Here is a 25,581-nt window from a genome sequence, read left to right as displayed (position 1 = left end):
ACATCAAGGGACCCTAGGAGGTCTTTTGATGCAAGCAGAGAAGGTATGGATCTAAGGAGGATGTCAGCTAGTATGAGAGAGCCTGAGAAGGATGTTCAGAGGAGAGATATGAGTTTGGATGTGGCTATGTTTGGAGAAGGTATGGGAGATTCCCAGGAAGATGCTCAGACCCAGGATTCTAGAATCTCGGGTTCAGGAGGGATTGATCCCTCCACTCTGAGTACAGCTGCCACGAGAGGTAAGAAATGGAAGAGAGGTCTCAGGAAGTCGCAGAAGAAGTTTTGGCAGAATCTGAAGGCTAGTCTGGGTTTTGGTGGTTCGAGCTCTGGCTCAGGCAGTTCAAGATGCTTGAGGTGCGGAAGGCCGCACAAGGGAGTCTGTCTCGCGGGGACGACAGCATGTTTCAGGTGCAGACAGGAGGGGCACATAGCACGTGAGTGTCCTACTGTGCCCTGGTTGGCTCAGTCCCAGCGGACAGATGCAGGTAGAGCGTCTCAGCCAGCAGCTTCAGCCATGTTTCTGATTAGGGGTCGAGGCAGAGGAAGAGGTTCAGTCCCTCATTCCTCAGGTTCCCGTGGAGAAGGTCCGTCAGCTTCAGCTCGGATCTTCACCCAAGCTCAGCAGGAGGCAGACACATCAAACATGGTGGTGTCAGGTACGCTCACTTTTGAATGTTCTGATGTGTATGTTTTGTGAACCCTAGTGTTTTTCTCTTTCTTTAGTTACTCTAGGAGCCGTCGAGAGGTTGAGTTGATAGCTTCTGGGCTAGAGTGTTCTCTTTGGTCAGTAGACTCTCGTGTGATTCATCTGTGGCAGAGTCAGTCTGCCGGTCCAGTTCTATGACAGCTGAGGGTAGATGCCTTCCACCCGACATTGAGGTCCTAGACTTGACTGTCTGGACGTCAGTTTAGGGTTGGACTGGTTTTTCTACTTGTGGTGCTACCCTGGTCCGTAGAGACAAGGTAGTCAGGTTTAGAGGACAGGATGGGTCAAAGATTTTTCTTCTGAGGGGACACAGTAGGGATGCCTAGAGGTTTGATGTCAGCCTGTAAGGTTCGTAGGGTACGTAGGAGGAATTGTCAGAGGGTTCTAGCTCTTGTTTGAGAGTTCAGCAGTCAGGTCGGGGAACCAGCCTCAGTGCCAGTCATTAGAGAGAGGTAGCAGTAGAGTAGAGGCGAGACTTGGTAGACAAGGGGTTTTGTCCGACCTAGTACCTCACTCTGGATTGTTCCAGTATGGTTGTGGGAAACGAAGGATGAATCCTTGAGACTTTGTAATAACTGTAAGCAGTTGACCAAGGTCACTACCAAGGGCAGGTATTCCCATGCAAGATGGATGATCTATTGGGACAGCTAGTAGGAGCTGTTTGTTTTTCCAAGATAGATCTGAAATTCGGGTACTACCTGTGAGAGTTAGAGTTAGTTTTGGGTTAGTAGTGAGAAGAAGCCAGTTAGTAAAGAAGAGAAGAGAAGAGAAGGATCAGAGTAGCGCAGCAGAAGCTTGTGGAGTTTAGGAGAAGGTGAGGTATTGCTATTATGTTTGAAAGGTCGGGAGTTCTTACTCCAGCAGTGCCTGTGTCTCTCTTTTAGAAGAGAGGTTTTTAGGTTTTGCTTGCTTGATTGCTTGCTTGTTTATGTATGATTGATGCCTGTTTGTTTGTTTTAACATTCGGGGACGAATGTTTTTGTAAGGGGGGTAGAATGTAATACCCGGCTAGAATCCGGCATCGGGATTCCTGCCTTCCGGCGGAATCTAGGGTGTTGGATCTCTCTAGAAGGGGTAAAATGTGTTTTCTAAAATGTTTTTCACATGATTTCATGGTTTTAAATGAAAATGAATTGAGTTTGAAAAGGAAAAGACCAAGGAGGCGTTTGCCAGGTTCGGCCGCCGAAAGTGAAGTTCGGCCGCCGAACATGGGAAGGCTTCGGGAGTGCTTTTGGCCTCCGAAAGTCTTGTTTAAACGAGCCAAGGTTCGGCCGCCGAAAGTCAAGTTCGGCCGCCGAACATGCATGAGTTTAGGGGGCACGTTAGGCTGCCGAAGGTCTTCGACCAGGCCACCTATAAAGGGCCCTCAAATCGGAAATGGGTGAGTTTTCTCCCCATCCTCGAGCTCAGGTGAGTTTATGCCTTCCTTTGGTCGTTTTCGTGTTTTCTCTACCCATCTCTCAAGTTTTTCATGATTTTTACCCTTGTGCTTGAAGATTTAAAGCTTAAAAGGAGTTTTGGGAGCTTGGAGCTTTTGGAACTTGGATTCTCCACACCTCCGAGTTAGGGGTCACACCACCCTCGATCTTCAAGAGGTAAGTGTAGATCCTTGCTTCCCTAGTGTTTTCATGAAGTTTTATGAAGTTTTTGATGGTTGAGTATGGGTAGATATGTATGTTTAGGTTTATGTGGGTTTTATACCCAATGTATGTTATGTGATGTTTGTGTTGAGGAGTTTATGTTAGTTTATGCTCCTTTATGCTTGTGGGAGTGAGTATGCATGATTGGGAGAGAGTATGTAAGGATTTGGGGTGTTTTGAGTTTGGTTTTTGGCTTGGCAGAATCGGACCTGTCGTCCAGAGGGGACCAGGTTCGGCCGCCGAAAGGAGTTTCGGCCGCCGAACCTGCATGGGAGGCAGTCTTTCGGCTGCCGAACGTGCCCCCGAAGGAGGGACTTTCGTTTCTGTCCTAGGGTTTCGGCCGCCGAACCTGCCGCCGAACCTACCCGAGTTTCGTCTCTGGAAGGGACTTTCGGCCGCCGAAGGTGCCGCCGAAAGTGCCCTGTCCAGCCGTTTCTTGGGTGTTTTCCATGCATGTTTAAGTGATGTTTAGAGGGGTTTTAGGGGGTATGTTTATGAGTTGTTAGAATGTGTTTGGCACCTCATTCGAGTCCACCTGTGTAGGATCGGACCCGAGAGACCGAGGAGGCCATCAGTGTTAGCAGTTGCAGAGTCAGTCAGCGTCTGCCAGGAGGTGAGTAGAACTAAACTTAATCTTTTATGCACAAAATCTAATGCCTAAAGCATGTTCATGCATCATGATTATGTATAGTAGGTTGATTGCACTAGTTCACGAATATGTTGCATTGCATTATTTCATGTTGATGCTGAGGTAGGGTGGACCGAGGCGACTTCAATAGCCCATATCTGTCACGAGTCTTGTCTAGTCCTTTGAGAGCCGGACAAGTACATGTAGGAAAGTCCATGTGAGCTCTCTGTGGACCAGACACCATGTCATGTATGTTACAGGCCTTTGTGAGCTCCTATGGGGGAGCCGGGCACCGACAGAGGGATTTTTGATGTCATGTCCATCCTCTGAGAGGAAAGATGCATGCAAAAAGTCAGACTCTCAGAAACCAGGGTCCGTGGGGAATACATATTGCATAAGCCCCCAAGACGGACAAGATTATGTGATTTCTCTGTGTTATGACGCATTTCATGAAAGCATGTAATTAATGAACTATTTTCTCTGTTTCTACTCACTGGGCTTTTTAGCTCACCCCTTTCCCCTAACCCCAGTGTTGCAGGTTTAAGTCAGAGTCCAGAGGCTGCAGGGTAAAGTCAAGGTTAAGATATGCATGTTGTAATAGTGTATGTTTATGTATCAGTTGAGTAGTTTTAGAAGTGGACATGTAATATAAGTTGATGTAATGTAAATTGAGATAATGTTTATGGATTAGAGTGTGCTTGGCCCTATAGATTGGTTAATCCCTGTTAATGCATGGTTATGTTTATATTATATGTTGAGTTGAGTAGAACCAAACTTGAGGCATGTAATGTTACCCCATTGGAGTATATGATGAGGACTCCAGTGGAGGTTTTTATGATTTTATGATGTATGTTTCATGTCAGGATACATGCACAGGTCAGGTTTGGGTTCAGCAGATGTTCAGTTTTTCATGTTTTATGGTTAAGTTTTAATCATGTATGGGATTTGACCAGGTAATAGTATGTATGTTGGCTTGCTACGGGTCCCGGCGGCCTTAAGCCGATCTGGATCCTAGCGCCGGTGATGGTTCGGGCCGTTACAGAGGGGTATCGGTTTCCGGGTCGTTACACCTGACATGTAACCTGTAAACTTGTTTAATCCCATACATGATCAACAATCATACATAAAAAATTTAAAACTTTTCTTTCATACATTCTATCATACACCAAACTCAACCTGTGCATGCACTGAACTTATACATAATCATAAACTTGACCCCTCTGTGGGATCTCATCAATGCCCCCAATGGGTGGCATAACAAGTGTTGAGTTGGCTAAACATGGACATCAATAACATTAAGATCATGTTTCAAAAAGGGATTACATTATACTATGGTCAAGCAGACTTCTAACCTCAATATCGTTACATTGCATATCTATACATCATTATACAATCTGTCATGTCCACGTTCTAACTATTACATACATATGACTTCATTACTCTTCTTGACTTCTCTGTCTAACCCGTACCTGCAAACCTGGGGAATTTGGGAGAGGGGTGAGCTACTAGAGCCCAGTGAGCAGAATCATAAAGCATTTAAAACACATGCTATCATGGAATGCATCACATCACAACTAATCATATCAAGGATGAACTTGTCACCATTTAGCCCTCTACATATTCCAATCATGCCAGGGGCATAGTGCAGGCCACACCTGGTCTTTCTCTTATACATAACATAACATAACATACATATTCCATGGTGCCGGGGGCGTAGTGCAGGCCACGTCCGGTCTTTCTCTTACATAGTGCCAGGGGCATAGTGCAGGCCACATCTGGACTTCCATATCATATCATCATGTCATAACATATGAGGGCTAACGGATCATTCAACATTCATCCACATCAATAACATATTATGCAATGCAACATATTCGTGATTTCTAATGCAAACAACCTAACATATCACATGGCATCCGTGATGCATGAACATGCTCAAAACTGATTTATTTATTTAAAAGCATAAGAGTCATTCCACTCACCTCAGGCTAGCTCTGACACTGACTGAAGCAGCTGACTCACTGCTGGGGTCCTCAGTTCCTCGGGTCCGAACCTACACAGGTGGACTCAAATGAGGGACCAAACAACTAGAACATAACTCTAAAAACATCCCCCAAAAACCCCCTAAAACATCTCAAAATATCCATGCAAGAACATGCAAAGGAAGGCTGGACAGGGCACTTTCGGCGGCAGGTTCGGCGGCCGAAAGTCCCTCCAGAGCCGAAAGTCAGGCAGGTTCGGCGGCACCTTCGGCGGCCGAAACTCCCAGACAGAGACGAAACTCATGCATGTTCGGCGGCACCTTCGGCGGCCGAAACTCCCAGACAGAGACGAAAGTCTCCTTTCGGGGGCAAGCTTCGGCAGCCGAAGGCTGCCTCCACAAGAGGGTTCGGCGGCCGAAAGTCCCTTCGGCTGCCGAACCTGGTTTCTCCCAAAGGGCAGAAACTAGGTTCAAACATGCACAAATGCCTCCAAACTCAAACCAACATGCATTTAGCTCAACCAAAACATTCATACAAGCTCCTAGGGGTCTCAAACTACCTTAAACCCCAACTACAACACATCAAACACACATTACAAGCCACATTGTTCATGAACATACATTTATACCCATAAACATAACTATAACCTAAACATGCATTCTACCCCCATGAACTTCATAAAACTTACTTAAAACATAATATAAGCTAAAGATCGACTCTTACCTCTTGAAGATCGAGAGTAGAGGCGACCAAACTTGGAGTTGGGAGAGATTTGAGTTCTTGAACCTCAAAGCTCCAAAACTTTGCTCAAAAGCTCAAATCTTCAAAACAAAGTTAAAACAAATGAAAAACTTGAAAGATCTAGAGGAAAAACATCAAAGATCGGTGAGGGACGGCGGAGAGCTCACCTTGGCCGAAAATGGGGAAAAGCTCGCCCGTTTTCGGCTAAGGGACCCTTTTATAGTGGCTGTCCAGGCCACGTTCGGGGGCCGAATGTGCCTCCGCATGCATGCCATGTTCGGCGGCCGAACTTGAGGTTCGGCGGCCGAACCTGGGCTCCCCTCACTTATGCCTTCGGGGGCCTAAGGCTCACCCGAAATGCATGCATGTTCGGCGGCCGAGCTTTGAGTTTCGGCGGCCGAACCTGAGCTTTCCTCCAAGGTTGTTCTTATGCAAAAACTCATTTCCTTTTTACTTAAAATCATCAAAAGCATTAAAATATTTCATGAAAACATGGTTTTACCCATCTAGAGGTCTCCGACATCCGAGATTCTACCGGACGGTAGGAATTCCGATACCGAAGTCTAGTCGGGTATTACACACAGCTCGTATAAGACTCGACAAGAAAGCTAAGTTTGACTTCACAGTGAGGAAGACGAAATTTCGGACTCCTGAGCCCGTAACACAGATAACGCAAAAGCCTAAGCAAAGAGCAAAAATCCGAGCTCCTTAATCCACTGAATGGATGGACTCACGTCAAAAGCAAGAGACCTTGCTCACAGCTCGGATCAACTCACAGTAAACAAACACTTAGCAAAAATGACCCTAGGAGAGGAAAACGACAAAAAGCTGAACTCCCCATCCCAGTGGAGTACACAGCCCAGACCGCACCGACTGACAAAGGGTCACTCCAAGAGGGACTAGATATCCGAGCTCATAACCAGAAAGAAAGGTAAAATCGTCTAAAATGAAGCCACACAGTTACAAATGAAGGCTAGGAATTTACCCCCTCACCACTCATGTAATAAATGCTGAGGAGGTAAAGGGGCAACCTGAGGAGAAATCCAATGGCGTGAGCAGATGAGACCCCAGCTCCAGTTCCTGCCAAAGCAGAACTAAAAGCAAAAAGGTCAGCCCTGCTTATCACCTTAGAAGGTACATGATCTGACTTATTGTTATTAAGCAAAGGCTATGTGCCCAAGCTCATAGTAACGAAGTAATAAGGGAAAAGTGAGGATGTCCTTATAAGAATCATAAAAACTTGCAGGTCGAGAGTTTAATCCACTGTTAAAAACAGAGCTTACGGGTACAACTAGTCCAGCTCGAAAAGAGCTTAAGGATAAAAATGCCTTAGTGAAATAGATAAATCTATAGGTCAAAAGTTCAATCAATTGATAGAATTTCAGTTCTGACGGGCTTGAAGGCAAAAAGGAAAAACAGTATAGTGAATTCCTTAGAAAAATTACGAAGCACATAGCTTAAGTGTTTCATTTTTGATAAGCAGAGATAAGTTCAAGTATGAATGAAAGGCAAGAAGTAGTTCAAGCAAATAAAAATAAAATTTCATTAAGAGAAAAGTACATTGCAGCCTGCTATAAGTACCTACTCTACTGAAGGAAAAGCTGTCCTCAAAGGACTTACATGCCTAGATGCATTATCATCTATGTTTACATCACTATCACCTACACTACTATCTCAGCTTTCAACTCAGGAGAATCCTTACAGTTCGGAAGACGAGCTTCGCGGGCCTGCTGGATCTTTTTTAGCTCGGAGGACTCCTTATACTCCCTTAAACGCTCATCGCAATCCAGCTGAACTCTGTCTCGTTATTATAGGAGAGCTGAACAGGTTGATTCCCATAAGCATTTCTCACTGTTCCATCACATGTTGTGTGTATATCACGCATGAAAAACATAAGTCTTTGAGTTAAAGTCTCAGGAAGATCAGCTTTGTCACCCTTTTTGTTTATTCAAAGCAGCACAAGAAAGTAGGCGAGGCGTTCTGAAGGACAATGGAACAAGTGAATGTTGCAAACCTAGACACATACTATGTTGGGCTAATTTTAGCAGATTACCCTTGCTTCCTGATTTAAACATAGTCATCAATGCATTGTCCTTACTTGCATATTTGTAAGCTAAACTTTGAATATCACGAAACACATGTTTGGAAGCATCAACAGAAGCCCGATTGAGTACAGCAAATCTCTGTTTCTCATAGCACACGCGCTCTATATCAAAATCGACAGCAAGTTGATCATCTTCGCCATTTCCAGCAAGGAAATCCTGACACGGACCCACCATGAATTGCTTCGTGATACACGTGTGGACTGCATCTTGTATTCCACAATAAATATCAGAAATCATGTTATTCCATAAGTTTGAGTCAGGAGCAAACATCAGGGGCACCACGGGAACATCCTTCTTCTTCCCGAAAGGAAGAAAGATAGGAACTAGTCTTCTAGAAGCCTAAGACTTCTTTGGAATGCAAACCAGGACAGGCACTTCGGTAGGGGCGGGACGCTTGTCCCCGACCTTCTCCGTTACGTCATCTACAAAACTAAGTTCCTTCTCCTCGGTAGCTGGGCTGACCTCGGCAAGGGCCTCATGATCATTCCCCACAGAGGCGATCTCAGTCTTGCTTACAAGGATCTCCATCTCAGCTATGGAGGCCTCGAGCCTTTTTCCGGAAGCATCGCCAGAAGGCGAGGCAGGCTTCGTCCTCGTCGACCCGGAGTCCTCGCTCGAACTTGAAGTCCGAGGGGACCGGAGAGCTTGAACAGCTCAAGCGGCCAAGACCGACCTGCCGCTGCTTGGCGGCCTTGAAAATTTGGCGCCTCGAGAGCTCGGCTTCGGAGCTCGGGCAGGAGCAGGGGGAGGGGGCCGGCTAGACAACCTGGATGATATGATTTCGGCAACTTGTTGAGCGACCTCCCCCACCAATCGCCCTACTAAGAGGGCGTCCGAGGCAACGTTCAAGCTCCCTATGGGCGACGTAAGAGTCTTAGGGGGCTTAATATGATTCATCTTCATCTCAAAAGCTGGGCCTGAATAAGGTATCGAACGGACGCCCTGTGGATGTAGAACTCCTGCCCAGACATACAGATTCGAAAGAAGACATGAAGAGAGTGAAACCAGAGATCAACGTTTGAGAAGCAATCCCAAAATACTGGAAAACCCCGTTAAAGGAAGGAGATAAGGGAAGGATAAACCATACATCTTCTGTCTAACAAAGAAAACTAAACTTACGTCTTTCGGGGGACCGATTGAACCGGAGGGAGGAGGATCAGAAAGAAAGATCCCTTCATCTTGGTAAGGGCCCTGAGGATGAAGAGGAGGTGATATTAATATATATCCAGAGACTATGGTTTTAATGTGAGACAGGGTGACGTTAGGCTTTAGGCCAACGGCATCAGGATCCTTAAAAGCTATTCATGGGAAAGGAAAGAAAGCGTACTTGGAAGATAAAGGCAGGAAAGTGAAAATGGCAGTGCGCACGAAGAACAGAGGAAAGCCCGAAATGGAAAAAGACAGAGAGGATTCAAAACTCCAAATGACAATAAGGTGAAAGGGTGTAATGAGGCAAGTTGTATTCAAACAGGTGCGGCCATAATGATTCTTAGTATTTACTCCCTCAATAGTTGGGGCAATTGATGACCGCTGGGTTTCTTCACCTCGGTATGGGGCCAGGCCCATGATACCAGCCCATTATCCAGAGACCCCCAAGTTTCTTATTTGTATTAGGACCGGCCCCCTCAGCCCCCAGGGCAGGGCTCCTGTCAATTTTTTCAATCAGGCCGGGCCAGCTCCACGGCCCATCGAGCAGATCCTTTATGGGCTTAGTTCTAACCTTATCTTCCGGCCCAGGTCCGGATCAAGAAGGAGTTCAACCCATTCGCCTTGTGGGACCGTCCACGTATGCACCCGGGGAGAATCAGAGGCTGTTACACATGAGTCAGGAATCTGATATTCTCGTACGCCCGTATCAGCGTGGCAGGGAGACGTGTTTCAATGGTGGCAAAACCGTTATACGTCACTAGCAGGCAAAAGAAAACGGATAAAAGGGGGAAATACTCACCCCTAAGTTCTAAGTTCTTTTCCATTTTACAGAATCTCTGTAAAACCCTATTTTTTGGATCTCAGATCATCAGTAACTTAATCAACAAATAAATTTATTTAAGTCAATACATAATCACAAACTAAAATAACTACTCCAGTTCACCTAGTTAATTCTAAAGATTTGCTCAAAGATACCTTTACTTAAGTCAACACACTCATACTCATCACAGAGAACAATAATATCAATAATTTAACTCACAAATAAACTACCAACAGTTAAAACATAGATTGTAAATCAAGTCTGAGAGAACTTGCAATAATTTTCACAAAAAATATCTACAGGATATGCACAACTCAGCAATAAAAACATTGGAGAAATGCTCAATGACACGAACAAGGTGGATTATATTGAGGGTACTTAGGATTTATAATCTCTTCACTACATCAAATATCATTCTGGTAAATTAACACATATTTTTCTTAAACCCCATGGGATCTGATAGTATTAATATATTTTAAGAGCAACTAAAAAGATCTTGATTATCATATTAAGAGTGACCAAATAGCAAATAATCAGATCATCAGATTAATAGTCCATAAATTCTAAAAATCTTTAATAATAACTTTTAGTTCATAAATCAGATTAATAGTCCATAAATTCTAAAAATCAATAGTGTTACAGAAAACAAATAGCAAATAATTAGATTTTTTAACAGTATCCAAATAATCAGATTAATAGTCCATAAATTCTAAAAATTTTTAATAACAACTAAAAATTCTTTAACAACATGCACGTAAAAGATCTTGATTATCAAAAAATTTGATTGCAAAGTTCCAATCAAAGGAGATGTCGCCGACGCCGATTGGAGAGAGGCAAGGGTTGTCTCCGGCAGTGGTCAGTGAAGTGGGGGAGAGAAGCGTCATTTGGAAAGAGTAGATGTCACCGACTGGGAAGAGAGAAGGAGATGTTGCCGATGCCGACCGGGGAGAGGGAAGAGTTGTCTCCGACTGGGAAGTGGGAGATGTCACCGCACTGGAGAGAGAGAAGGAGATATGCTGACTGGGGAGATAGAAGATTTATCGTCGATTGGGGAGAGCAAGGAGACGTCGCCGGTACTGACTGGGCTGCCGGCACTCGTCAGTGAAGTGGGGAAGAGAGGCGTTGACTGGGAAGTGGGAGATGTCGCCTACTGGAGAGAGAGAGAGAAGGAGATATGCCTGACTGGGGAGAGAGAAGATTTATCGTGTCGCTGGGGAGAGAAAGGAGACGTCGCCGGTGCTGACTGAGCTGCCGGCAGTCGTCAGTGAAGTGGGGGAGAGAGGCGTCGATTGGGAATTATTGGAAGGGAAGCGGGGGAGAGAGGCGCCGACGAAGAGAGAGAAGCAGTGTATGACTCGAGTAAAATAAAAAGGAATTAGGGATTAGGGTTAATTTTGTTACCATATCTAATCAGGTTCGTGTAATGAATATCCGATCACTTAATTCCGAATCCTATTCGAATTCGAAACGAGTATAATTTGTCAAATCCGAATCCATTCAAATTTATTTTGTAAAAATTCAAATCTGTCCTAATAAAATTTGGTCAGATCGAGTACCGGTGAAAATCCGCCCGCCTGCCATCCCTAGAGTTTGTTTTGGTATTTTTTTAAATTTTTTTTATTTATTGAGTTTAAGTTTTGATATTTGTTGGATTCGTACCTTTGGGCTTTTGGGCTTTGATGTTTATCACAGCCCTCTTTATAATTATGGGCTCTTTGTAAGTTTCCCAATGAGCCTCAGGAAATGCAATATCCTTGCATTATTAGGGAAAATATAAAGTATAAAAGAAAATTTCATAATGTGATTTAGAATGTAAATAGATACAGTAAAAATTAAATTATTTGAATTTGAATTAATTTATATTAATAATATTTAAATTTAATTTAAATTTAATTAGAAATTAATTTAAATTATTTAAATTCGTTAGAAATTTGATTATTATTATTTAAATAAAATTTAAAATTATTTAAATTTATATATTTTAATTAATAAATTATATAAAAATATTTTTTATTAATAATTTTTATTTAAAAAATTTAATATTTTTAAAAAATATTTAAATTTTAAATAAAAAATATAAAAAATTTGTAAATATTATTATAAAATATATTTTTATATTAAATTAATTATTTATATAAATAAATTTAAATAATATGTATTTTATACGTAAAACTGGAATTCAATCCCAATCCGCAAATGATATTATTTCTTTTTTAACTGTCCAAAACTCGTCCAGTTAAAATTCGGTTGGATCGGTACCAAATATATCTAATCCATTGCCATTCCTGAATGCTGAGTAATTGACCCAGTAAAAAAGATCAAATTTCTACTGCAGTTCTAGGAGTGATCACACGGATGGACTCAGTGGAATCATCGGATCAACGTCGAGCGACGGTCAGCCAACGGGAGCAATGGATGGTTCAGGATCAAGTTTTCCAGATCTACGATATTTTCGCTAATATTCCTCACAAGACTCGAACCCTAATGTAAGTATGCGCTTTTTTTCTTTGGCGTTTGCTTTTTAAGGTAAAAAGTGCGATTTTGATTTGGTTTTATAGGTTAGAGCTTCAACGTGACAATCACATAGAGTATCTAACCAGAGGACTCAAGCAACTCAGTTCCTCCTTTGTGGTATTGGATGCTAAGTGCGTCTCTCTATCTCCTTTAATTTATTGTTTTCTATCTGATTGATTTCCAAACTTTGCTGAAACTTGAATTCTTAAGGGTTACTTGCTCAGTGATATTTGCATAACTACTGTTTTGAAATCTGATTACTAGTAGAGCAAAGTTCTCTTTTTCTGTTTGTTTCTTTTTTTTTTTTCTCTCCATCCTTATGTGTTAGATTAGGTAATGATGGCACAGCACGCAATATCTGTATGAGATTTGTACATGCTTGCATTTTGTGCTTAATGAAAGTTCATTGATATGAAATGAGGCAGTGGTATCATGGTAAGGCCTATTTGTCTGAAAGCCCTGATCATGTATTCACATATCACAGATATAAGTTTTTTCTGAGGTAAAATTACTTGCTACTCAAATATTATTGGAAATTTACATGTAGTTTACATTTCAGTTGCTTTACTAGTTGCAATGAATCTTTCCTGGCTGAATGAACTGAGTTTCTGAGGTTATCAGACAGATTCAGACCATTTCCCGATGGTGTAGATAGTATGGCTTCATGGCATCTTGAATGCAGCAACTGAATGGAAAGGAAAATACTTGAAAACTGCAATGAAGTTGGCTCATTTCCATCTTAAACTTTTTCCTCGTTTTTCTCTTTTTCTTCATTAAAATATTTACAAGAAATTTTTTTTCTTTTTATTTCAATATAAGTGTTTTGATTGTTTGCTACACGGAGAAAGAAAAATGTTCGCCCTTTCTATTTCTTCATTTTTTTGGTCTTTTGTCATTTTCTGTTTTCTATTTGTAGAAGATCATGTAGACTGTCTGCCAAAGTTGAGTGGTGACTGCATATGATAAGCATAGATGATGGTGCAAATTAATATGAGCGACTCATTTTATTAGTTGGGAGAAGCAGTCTTAAGGTTTCTATCTATGACTTATATTGCCTAGTTTAATTGAGGAAGATTTAATTATGAAAAATGGTATTTTCTCTTTGATTGGAGTGTGACACCTAATAGGCCTGCTTTTTTTTCTTATTATTTTATTTTTTAAAATGATGCTTAACTATGTCGAAAAGTTACTAATGTACTAAAGTTGCTTCTTATTTCATTTCTTGGTGCATAATTTTGCTTGGTGCAGTCGACCTTGGCTTTGCTACTGGATTTTGCATTCAATTGCTTTATTGGGGGAGTCTATTGATTACGAACTAGAAAATAATGTGATTGACTTTCTTAAGCATTGTCAGGTATGAAGTTTAAATAAAATCTCTTAGAAACTTATTTTGCTTTATTGTGGGAATTCTTAAATTTCAGAAGTTGCAAATATTTGGCCACAACAAATTATTTCTATATTCCTATGTAAATGTTTATTTACTTGCACAATGTTTGAATGCAGATAAGTTACAGAGTTTATTGACATTATGACATAACTAAAGTGCTATATTGATATGACATCCATACTATATGTGCATAAGTGCAAGTGTATTTTGTGCACATGTGCAAGTTTAATGATTGCACACAGAAGCAATATCAACTCACTGCATCAGTGTATCCTTGCTGCAACACACTCAGATTATCAATCTTTTGTTCTTGCTTTTCTTTTGTGCTTGTATCTTTCTGGACAAGATCAAGAGAAAGCCCATGCATTTATCTTTGGTTGAAAAAATATTTGTGAAGTATAGCATTCATTGAGATATCAGAAGGCCATTGTTTATTATCAATGGGCATTTCCTTCTTTGAAGAGCAGCAAAAACCGTTTTTACGATTCCAACTTTTTCTCTTTTTCTTTTTCTCTTTTGCGGGGAAGGGTGTGGGGTTAGAATTTTCTGATTCAGTTGAAATAAATGACTTTATCCAATTACTTTTACTTTCTTTTATCCCTTTGGACTTTATATTTATGCTTTGTAAGATAAGGCTTAGTTGGGCTATGAAGCTGTATTTATTGTGATTTTTGGGTTTCTGGTATTGACAGGACCCAAATGGTGGATATGGTGGTGGTCCTGGACAGGCAAGTATTTAACTTTTTGGAAAGGCAACTTCTTGTCAGTTATCGTTGTTGATGTTTCTATCTGTTCATTATAAGGTTTATGTTGACTAAATTACCCTCTAGCCGTGAAACCTACTCGTACTCTACTTTGTCAGTGCTTTCTAAATGGTGACAATTAATATGTTAGACCAAGTACCCCTTCCGTATGCTAATAAAATTACTAGTTATGCCCAATGTAACTTTCATTGTCATTTCTTTTGGGGGTTTGTTTCTTGAGAAATGGAGACAAAATGTAGTCACATTAGGTGTTTCAGAACTGTTGTTTTTGTTACATGCGAGTGGATACTGTTAATGTGTTGATGTGTCATGGTTATATATAAATGGCTATAATTCTTTAGGTGGACTGCTTTAGCTAGTAAAAAATTGGCAGTTAGTTCCTTCTGTCAGGAAGAACACTAGCACTTTTCTCGTGTGCATACATAAAGGAATTCTAAACTGTTCTATTCCTTTTTTGACTTGGTCATTTTCCTGTCAAATTGTTCATTGCTATCCAGTCAATTTTAACTTAGATTTTTCTGTCTCAGATGCCTCACCTTGCAACAACTTATGCCGCAGTTAATTCACTTATTACCTTGGGTGGACGTAGAGCCTTGTCGTCTATCAATAGGTGGTCAGTTTTTTCTACTTTTAAAGAATTCATCAATGTTGTGATACTATGATGTATCCCTTTTGACTTGATTTTAAATTTGTTTCAGAGGTAAATTATATGCTTTTTTAAGGGGAATGAAAGACCCAAGTGGGGCATTCAGGTGTGGTTTCATATTCCTTTCTGCAGTTTCAACAAAGAATTGATTTTGCATGGGTACCTGTACCACAGTTACATATGCATGCATGCACGTTTATATGTTTAGAGATGGATTACATTGTGTCTGACATTCTAGTTTCAAATGGTCCATCCTTTGAACTATTCAATGTTACACGTCATTTGTTCTTTTTTTCTATCAGACCCGCATTTACTATTTACAGTCCTTGTAATATGTCAAATTGTTCATGCATACAGTTTGTTGCTTTTATTCATTTCCATGTAGAAATGTTTGTTCATAAACATTCTGAATTTCACCCATCTTTTTATTCATAGGATGCACGATGCTGGGGAAATTGATGTGCGGGCTTGCTACACAGCCATCTCAGTAAGTCAGTTATAACAAGTGCTTTCTGGTAATCCATCACGTACATATGTTACACTACAATAAATCTAAAAATGTTTCTTTGTGATATGAACGTCATAAGAAATTTATCAATAGAATTGAAAGCACTTGGTTACATCTTTGGTATTATTTGGTTCAAGTTCAACCATATAATTACTGCAAATTGCAATACATTTGCTGCTATTAAGATAACCTGCAATGATTGAAACAAAAGAGATGGGAAAGCAGAGGAGGCAAGGCCATAGAGCTACTGCAATTCTTTTATGTTTCTCCTTGATTATTCTAAAGTTTTTTTTCTCTGTTGATGCTTGCGTCTCATATGGTTCCATTCATAAGCTCTTTCATTGCATCTCTCTCTATCTCTCGGTCACACACACACACACTTGAATTTATTTTAATTTGGATTCTTCAATGTTGCTATACTTTGGAATATCTGTTCTAACCAGGTGGCAAGTATTCTCAACATTTTGGATGACGAGCTTATTAAGGGTGTTGGTAATTACATCTTGAGGTTGGTTTTTGTTGGCCTTGGTCATAGTTGTGGAATCATACCTGTTTATTCTCTTTCATTTCTGTAGTGATTTTGAGGGTTTGTTGGTTTACTTACTGGAGTAACTCTGTCAATGCATGTAGAGAACTGTGCTTACAACCCATAAAAGGATCGTATTATTGTACTATAAGCTTTCGGGCTTGTTTTACAATAAGAATTATTGCCTAGTAAGGAAGCATGCTCCTGAATAAGATTAACTCTCAAGCCTAATGCTAAAAAATTTTCATTTGAGTTTTGAAGTGAATTTAGGTGTCCTTCTCTGGAGTCTGTGTGCATTACCACCAGGTTTACTTTATACTGGCGGGCAGTATGTTTCTATTACTGTTTATCTTTCCTTGTAATGCGCATTCTCCTGTTTTATCCTATCTGAAGTTACTGTCCATTTGTTCATGAATTTCTCTGCTGTTATTTTGTGTAAACATACTCAGCCTCTATATTTTTGGAATTGGTTACTGTTTCTTCTATCCTCTTCCCTACAAAAATTGTTAGCTTTCACGTGTGAGAGTGTGAGTGTGATTAACGAGTTATTCAAGAACTGATTGCTTGGTCTTGCTGTGGGAGGATTATATGAAAGTTTCATTATCGGTTTCTTTTGCTTGGCATAATTTAGGTTATGTGAATGACCATGGGTTGACTAGGTTTTGCTAGAATGCCAGGGGTGCAATGTTCAGTTGGCTTGTTACTGGACCATATGTATGAGCTAGAATATCAACAAGGGAATTCAGAAAGGTCTGGACTTAATGTGGAATTACTTTGTCATTTATATAGAGTTGGATTCATGAATTCCTTCAAAAAACAAAAACCAACGGCAGCTCTTACCTATGGCTGTGCTTACCTAACATTTGTAACTGATATTTCCTAATATGCTCATTTACATTGTGGACTAGTAATATCTAACTTAAATGATTTTGGATGACTTGCTTAAGGCTTAATGTATACAAGGGAATATCATAGGCTTATGAAACTATACATAAGCAAAACTGATAGAGTGAAGAACCTGAAATATAGATGAGAAGGAAAAGGAAGAGAAAGGAGAAAAACTCAGAGATGATTTATAGCCAATCCTCAAAAATCATGAGTATAGAATGATTGCTAATAACAACCGTTATCAGTCCACAACAAGGAAGTTGTATTACAAATCGAAAGGTAGAAGAAAAGATACAAACAAACATGTCCTCTCCTCTTATTTATCCACAGCATTTGCAATCGTTGCCCGATGTTTTGGCAGCAGATTCCTTGTAACTAACTCCAGCTGTCCATTCTAGAATAATCCTTGGAAGAACCTTCCTCCTTCCTTAGCCTCTTTCTATAATAAACTTTTAGTGAATTGGATCCACGGCCCACTGTTCCCTTTTCTGGGCTTTTGCTAACAATACTGTCCCCCTAAGAGACCAGCCTTGACCTCAAGGCTGAAGTTTGGAAATTGATTGACAAGTCATAATAATTCATCAAGGTGGCTTCATCTACTGTTTGTCCCTTCTACTTGATCAGAGTTTGTGATATCCTAGTCCCCTCAATGAACACTTCCTGAACTTTCAGAATCTCCTCCGGTTCAATTAACTCATCATCTATGGCCATTTCTTGTGGTAATTCAGATAAAATCGGATGCTTGCCCACTACTTTTTTGAATTGGGAAACATGGAATATTGGGTGTATTTTTGTAGAAGCATGGAGCTTTAGCTTATATGCTAAACTTCCAACTTTTTGCAGTATGTGGAAAGGACGGAAATAGCGAGGAGAGAGCTTCGGATTGATTACTTTCTTGAGAGTGGTCTGGCATTCAGGCCTAAATTTTAGAAAAATAGAATCTCCCACCTCGTATTGAACATCTCGTATTGAACATTTATTCTATGCTGATTAGCTGACCTTACCATCCGTTGTTAAGCCTGTTTCAGATTGTAAGTCAATTGTCTCAATAATTCATCTCGGATGACCAATTTTGGGCCACTACTTCTGTTTTAGTCTCGCCAGGTGAAAACTATAGTGTTGGAGGGGTCTGCCATACACTGCTCGAAAGGGAGTAATTTAGTAGCTGATTGAAAGCTAGAGTTGTATGAGTATGCAGCCCAAGAGATCCATTTACTCCAGTGATGAGGCTGTTCGGACGTGAAACATCGAAGATAGGTCTACAAGATTCTATTAAGAACCTTTGTTTGACCATCCGTTTTTGGATGATATGTTGTACGCATTTTCAAATGTGTTCCCTGAAGGCAAAATAACTTCGATAAGAAAATGACTTAGAAAAATGGGATCTCGATCACTAACTACAGACTTCGCATGCCATGTAGCCTGATGATCTCTTTAGCAAATAACTCGGTGACAATTTTGGAGACATAGAATATGTGCATACTTTGTATAACGATCCACCACTACTAATATGGCATCAAATCAATTGGACTAAGGTAATCCAATAATAAAATCAAGGGACATGTCTTCCCAAACCTGATTTGGAGTTGGCAATGGTTGAAGTAATCTAGCTGGAGATAAAGCCTCATACTTTTGTTGTTGACAAATCAAGCATTCTGCCACAAAGTTTTGGATGTGTCTCATCGTTTCTAGCCGATATAGATTAGAAGAAGTTCTTTTGTAGGTTCTAAAAGCTCCTAAGTGGCCACCAATTGGCAAGGAATGAAATTCCTTAATTAATTTAGGAATCTGATTTGCACGATGGACATGTTCATGGCAGCTAACAACTCCTCCAAGGTGGACATGTTCGTCTCTATCTGATATACACGCCCTTCCATCCTGGTTTTGTTCATGAGGGAGATAAGCATGGCAGGTCAGACCAATATTGATAGAGTGAAGAACCTGAAATATAGATTAGAAGAAAAAGGAAGAAAAAGGAAAAAAACTTGGAGGTGATTCATAGCCATTCCTCAGAAATGATGAGTATAGAATGATTGGTAATGACAACCGTTATCGGCCCACAGTAAGGAAGCTGTATTACAAACGAAAGGTAGAAGAAAAGACAAAAACAAACATGTCCTCTCCTCTTATTTATCCATAACGTTTGCAATTATTGCCCGATCATTTGGTAGCAGATTCTTTCTAACTAACTCCGGCTGTTCATTCTAGAATAATCCTTGGAAGAACCTTCTTCCTTCTTCCTCAACCCTCTTTCTATAATAAGCTTTCAGTGAATTGGATCCACAGCCCATTGTTCCCTTTTCTGGGCTTTGGCTAATAGAGTAGAATGGTAAACTTACAGTGAAGGCTCAATGTATACAAGGGGATATCATAGGCTTATGAAATTATACATAAACAAAACCTTCTGATTTCAAAAGGTATGATCATAGATAGGATTGCATAAGGAACATATGATGTTCCATGCAGGATGTTATCGCAGATAGGAGTTCACCTGCAAATAGGAATCAAATCTTGTGAGGCTGCAACTATGTAGAGAAAAGAAGGCCAGCCTAATGCTTTGCTGCATCATCAAGTGGCCATAATATATGCAGATAAGGATTCATGCAATTAGTTGGCTGTATGTGGAATAGGATTTGTTTTCTAAAGCTCTCGTCTGTATTGTGAACTTTAATTGTGTTTGTAAATGTTCTTATGTGGTTTATTCTCCATTTGGTTAGCTTTCTGAAGTTGCTTTGTTTTTTAAAGCAAATTATATCTACCAAATGAAGCCTTAGCAGAATTTGTTCTTTGCATATAAATTAATTTCATGATGTTGCATTTTGTCTCTATATCTATTTCCTGATTTGTGGGCAGCTAAAAGTATCTCTCTTGTATGCTGCTACAGCTGTCAGACTTATGAAGGTGGTATTGCAGGAGAACCTGGCTCTGAAGCTCATGGTGGGTATGTTCTTTATTCTTTTCTCCCTAATCGCTTCCTCTCGTACTATCCCTTGACTGTATTTCTTTAAAGATAATAAATATGCTAGTTTCCTTGGCCTTGTGTTAATATGTACTTTAAATGTATGGCTTCTGTTTCCTTTCATCCCGTGCAAAGCCTCTCAGAGGTCTATGGATTTGATCATCAGGTACACATTTTGTGGATTGGCAGCAATGATTTTGATCAATGAGGCCAATCGTTTGGACTTGGCTGGTTTACTTGTAAGATCATGTTGCCTTCTTCATTGATAGTTTGTAGCTGTTATATTTCTGTATTGTAAATTACTGTGCATTTTGCTTTTGTTTGTCGAATGTAACCTTGAAGATGAAGATTTGCATGTAAGTTTCATTAGCTCATATATTGATTGTTGGATTTTGTATTAGGACTGGGTGGTTTTTCGACAAGGAGTGGAGTGTGGATTTCAGGGGAGAACAAACAAGTTGGTTGATGGTTGCTACTCCTTCTGGCAGGTGATGTTATATCCTGTTGTCAGTTATTAGTGTTTCTTCATATTTATGGTTCATTAACAATGAGAATTAATCAGGGAGGTGTATTTGCATTATTAAAAGGATTACATTCAGTTGATGGTGAACATGTGGCTCTTTCGGATGCTGAAGAAGGAGATAGTGCTACAGATGGCACTTCTGAAGGAGAAGATGGAAATTCCTTGGAGACTGATGAGACTTGCCATATTAAACAGGGAGGTGAGTTCATTTAGAAATGGTAAAGGCATCCTTGTTCCCGCTTTCTTCTATAATGGGATTCTGCTCTTGATCATATTGCGCTCTCTCTAGATTTACATAGTTAATCATGGGATTTCTTTCTCATTGAGTAATTTTGTTATTTGTTTATGTGCCTGTGGTGCCTTTTCAGTAGGAGATGGAGAAATGGCGCCCCTTTTTCACAGCGTGGCCTTGCAGCAGTACATAATTTTGTGCTCACAGGTATGGATTGAAAAATTAATACTATCCATGATATCAAGGAGGAAAAAAAAGGGGTTGGGAGTGGGGTGTGGGGAGAACTGGGGGGAACTGGTGGGAAACGTAATCCTATATGTAATGCTCTGAAAAGCCTGAAGTGTTACGATAAAATAGGTTTTCGGCATAAGAAATTAGGATTCTTGTTACAGGACTAATTATAAATTAATACTATCCCTTGTAAGCCTCCCATATTCCTTCAATTCTCATTCATCCAGTTAACCTGAGAGTTGAGAGAGTCAACTTATCTCTAACTCTGCCCCACCTGCAACTCACTGTTCTTTCTATACTTCCTCTTGCATGTAACATGCAACCTTCTTGGTCTGAAAATGTTAACTGCTGGTGTTCCACCATCTATTTCAACCATCGCACATTCATTGTTGGATCTCTACTGCCACTTCCACTCCTGCCAGCATTATAATTACTCCTGGTGCCAGTCGCATCATCAGGATGGCTGCACTGCAATTAGCTAATCATTACCACGCTACTGTATACAGTGAATAAAATATTGCTGACATCATGAACCAGTACCAGCCCTCCCTCTTGAAGGCAATTGTCACTACTTGCGTTGCTGATATTTGATTATCCATGTAATTTAAGTAATCGGTGTACATAATAGATTCTTGTGTAACCTTGTCATTGCAGGAACAGGAGGGCGGATTCAGAGATAAACCTGGGAAGGCCAGGGACTATTATCACACGTGCTATTGTTTAAGCGGCCTCTCAGTGTGTCAATATAGCCAGTCGAAGGATGAGCATTCTCCACCGCTGCCAAGGGCGGTGTTGGGTCCCTACTCCAATCTTTTGGAACCTGTCCATCCTCTATACAATGTGGTGCTAAAGCAGTACCAAGAGGCCCATGAATTCTTTTCCTCCCAAAGCACATCTTAGCAAGTTAATCTAGAGTTGAGGTATTGATGCAAATTGATTGTAGCACTCTGAAAGTTTGACCCATTGCGTAAGTTGTAGGAAAAGCCTAGCTTTGTGTACCATAAGTATGGCATTTTCTAGGTTGCAGCAGGAGGTGCATTCTATAATTCCACTTCTGATCGATAATTAATATTTCCATTCATGTGGTTTTTCTCCCTAAAATTTGCAGGAAAAGCAGGGCATGCCATTGCCAACGAGGGTAGGTTGGTGGCGTATCTACTGTCTCAATAGTTATTTGTGAAGGCATTTAAAATTTGGCTTACAGCTCAATTTTGCTTGTGTATTTTAACGGCAATTTAGTTCAATAATAAAAAAAAGAAATTTAATTCTTGGTTTTGGATTATTAATATATCAATAATAGAGCTTAAAATTAAGAAATTTAGTTAAACAATTTTGCTTTCTGAGCTAATTTGAGTTTAAATTGAAATTTGAGGTAATTAGACGGTTAAAATGGATCTGGCTCCAAATAAATTTGTGATGCTTGAAATAAAGAAATACTGACCCTGGGTTCCTTTTTTTTTTTTTTTTATTTCATGCTTAAGGTTTTTACCGAATTAAGAATAATAAATATATTAAATTTTAATTAAAAATATGGATAGAAAAGAAAATATTATCATTCAATTAAAATAGCTAGGGTTTTTTGCATGGGGTTGGAGAACGTTCTAGTGATGAGTTAGCACTTGGGGGTTTCTACTTTCTATCAAGCCATTTTAATAAAAAATTTGATTCTATCACATTGGATTAGCGTGTATCAAACATAGTGTAAAGTAAGAAAAAAATTGATTTAAAAAAAAATATATAGAAAGTTATGGCACATGGTGGAAATAATTATAATGAATTTTATTATGTATTTTAATCAATCGTCTCTTTTGATTTTATATATGTATAAAAATTCGGTAGTATATTTTCAAGGTTTTCGAATTTGCAAATCCAATTGAGTTGATTATTTTATAGGTTGCTAAACAATGTTTAATGATAATAATAATAATATGACTTCTGCGGTCGCAAAATAATAATTACTTTAATACAAAAACTCGTTAAAATTATCGAAAGTTTTATATTTTATTATAAATTTTTATGAAATGAATATTTTTTAATAAATCATATTACAAAAATCAAAAAAATTAATTATTTACAACATAAACTTTTTTTCAAAATTTGTAAAAAAAAATTAAAATCTATAATATATTTTTTTTAATTTACAAAAATTATATATATTTTATAATTATTACTTTAAAAAATAAAAATATTAACAATTTAAAAAATAAAAATATTGACAATTTAAAAAATAAAAATAATAAATATTAAATCATAACATAATATTTTTTAATTAAAATTGATTTTACTAATTTATATAATATATATTTTTTTGAATTTCATATTATCAAAAATCGATTATGTGAGCTTTCCCTGATGACGCTCTCTCATGGGAGCACTGCTCCGACAAGTCCTGGAGGTGAAGATAGGGCGACAAAAACGTTAAAGCATAGGGATTCATGAGCAGGTAGGTTACATGATGGCCTATCATTTAAAGATAGCCTTGTAAACTCTGATACAACCATGGCAGATACCAGGAACGAATTCTCTTCGTTCGATTTTGTTGAATCTGAGGTAACAGTGGTTTATGATGGTCCTATCTCGAAAATCCTCTTTTCTGATCAACTGGAGAATAATTTGGCACACTGCTGGTGTCGGGCTGTGATAATTAAATTACTTGGCAGGACGATGGGGTTCAAAGCATTATCGATGAGACTTCAAGCAATGTAGAATTTGATGGATGTTCAGATTCTGGACATGGCCACTGATTTTTTTCTTGTTAACCTGAACTCTGATGAAAGTTTTGAGAAAATTCTGCTTGAAGGTCCGTGGACAATCCTTGGCAGCTATCTCTTGATCCAATCTTGGAGTCCCACGTTTAATGTTAGTTGCGAAAGTATTCACACAGCAGCTGTTTGGATCAGGCTCCCTGGTTTACCATTTCATCTTTATCATGAGAAGATGTTACACAAAATAGGGTCTTCAGATGGCAGAGTTATAAAAATCAACGCTAACACTTCCGAAACAACCAGAGGGAAATACGCTCATATTGTTGTGCCAATAGATCTATGGAGGCCTCTAATCTCAAAGGTGGATATTAAGAATCATGTTCAGCTCATGAGTATGAAAGTTTGCCACATATTTGTTTTTCTTGCGGGCGGGCAGGACATCGCAGTCTAGATTGCAATTTCCTTCTCTCGGCAGATAAACCGTCTCAGGTAGAGGAGGTAGCGGTGGGCAAACCGCAGGAAAATGAACCCTATGGCGATTGGATGATAGTCACTCGGAGAGGCAGGAAGTCACAGAATAGGAAAGAAGATGGTTCTGGAAAGCAGATCAATCAGGGCTCACAGTTTGAGGCTCTCAAGGAAGGAAAGGTGGATACCTTTGTCTTAGGCAATAATCTTCCAGAAAAGGTACAACGCAGTGAAGAAAATAGGCCTAATGGAATCAACGGTAACAGGCATAGATACTATATTAAGGAACCTAATACTGAAAAAAGTAACGTTGACGTGGACAAAGTCATGCAGATACACAGTATATTGTGTGAATAGGAGAACTCTCTCAAGGGAACAAATATTGCAAATGGTACGAAGCAGTTTAAAGACATTTCTAAGCTAGGTAAAAAGAGACAATCAGCTGAGAAAGGTATGTCACCAGTCCTGTCGAGCGACAAGGTCCCAAAAGCAAGGAAAATGAGGACCAAACCTTGCACATTGAACATCCTGGATCATCCTTGGACCCAACCAAACATTCTGTGGTTAGAATTATTGAAAGGAATATTGGGCCCTCCGGGGTTGCAAGCTTCTCTTCAAATTCGGATCTACTAGTTGCTGGACAGGTATCTATGCTTTGCACGGGCACGCGGGCACCTGACCCGGGAACCTCCCAGCTTGGCGATAGCTTCAACACCCAAGGTTTGCCTCTTAACCTTGCTCCTATACTAACAGGCTAGTTACTCCGTGTTTCGGCATAACTGCTTTATCGTAAAAATTATCAAGTTTATCACTTATGTTATGGCCGATACTCGATTTCGGTATAATTATTTTCATCGCAAAAATTTATCAAGTCTATTATCCATACTACTTTTGGTGCCGGATTTTAACATAACTGTTTCATTGTAAAAATAGCCAAGTTTATCATCTATACTACCACCGTACTCAATTTCGGCAGAATTATTTGTGTCGCGGAAATTATCAAGTCTATTACCTACCCTACCACTAACTCCCGATTTCAATGTAACTACTTATGCCACAAAAATTGCAAGGTCTATTATCCATGCTACTACCGACTATCAATTTTAGCATAACAATTTATGTTGCAAAAATTGTCAAGTCTATTATTCCAACTATTATCGGTATCCGATTTTGGCAGAACTGCTTGTATCGCAAAAATTAATAAGTCTATCATCTATATTATCATCGGCTTTCAATTTTGACATAACGACTTCCGCCATAAAAAATATCAAGTCTATCACTCTTGCTACTGTAAAAATTTATCATCGAGAGTGTTCAAAGTAATAAGTTGGCGGAACCATAAATGAACATATTGTATTTATAGTTTTCTTTACACTCCCCTATAAGCAAAAATTTATTTATTTATTTTTATAAAGAAATAAATATGCTCATTTAATTGGTTTGATATTATATAATAAAAT

General features: G+C 39.4%; 1 protein-coding gene across 4 annotated transcripts; it reads left to right on the top strand.

Annotated features, from left to right (window-relative positions):
* Nucleotides 1-12,001: 12,001 nt before the first annotated feature.
* On the top strand, nt 12,002-22,029 carry LOC110605314 (protein farnesyltransferase subunit beta). Of its 4 annotated transcripts, none has more exons than XM_021743802.2 (14): nt 12,003-12,256; nt 12,329-12,415; nt 13,533-13,638; nt 14,364-14,399; nt 14,963-15,045; nt 15,134-15,187; nt 15,517-15,568; nt 16,033-16,097; nt 19,888-19,944; nt 20,129-20,201; nt 20,364-20,450; nt 20,525-20,684; nt 20,857-20,924; nt 21,603-22,029. In XM_021743802.2, the coding sequence occupies exons 1-14, from the start codon at nt 12,126-12,128 to the stop codon at nt 21,846-21,848; spliced, it is 1,305 nt and encodes a 434-aa protein (XP_021599494.1). In that variant the 5' UTR covers nt 12,003-12,125; the 3' UTR covers nt 21,849-22,029. The 4 variants fall into 4 exon arrangements, with proteins under 4 accessions (XP_021599497.1, XP_021599494.1, XP_021599484.1 ...); XM_021743792.2 differs by having other exon boundaries at nt 12,004-12,256; nt 19,888-19,940; nt 20,098-20,201; nt 20,854-20,924; XM_021743800.2 differs by having other exon boundaries at nt 12,006-12,256; nt 20,854-20,924.
* The last annotated feature ends 3,552 nt before the right edge of the window (nt 22,030-25,581 follow it).

The sequence above is a fragment of the Manihot esculenta genome, chromosome 17 (genome assembly GCF_001659605.2).
Source record: "Manihot esculenta cultivar AM560-2 chromosome 17, M.esculenta_v8, whole genome shotgun sequence".
NCBI lineage: Eukaryota > Viridiplantae > Streptophyta > Magnoliopsida > Malpighiales > Euphorbiaceae > Manihot > Manihot esculenta.
The sequence above is the reverse complement of the archived record's forward strand: the minus strand, read 5'-3'. Positions and strand labels throughout refer to the sequence as shown.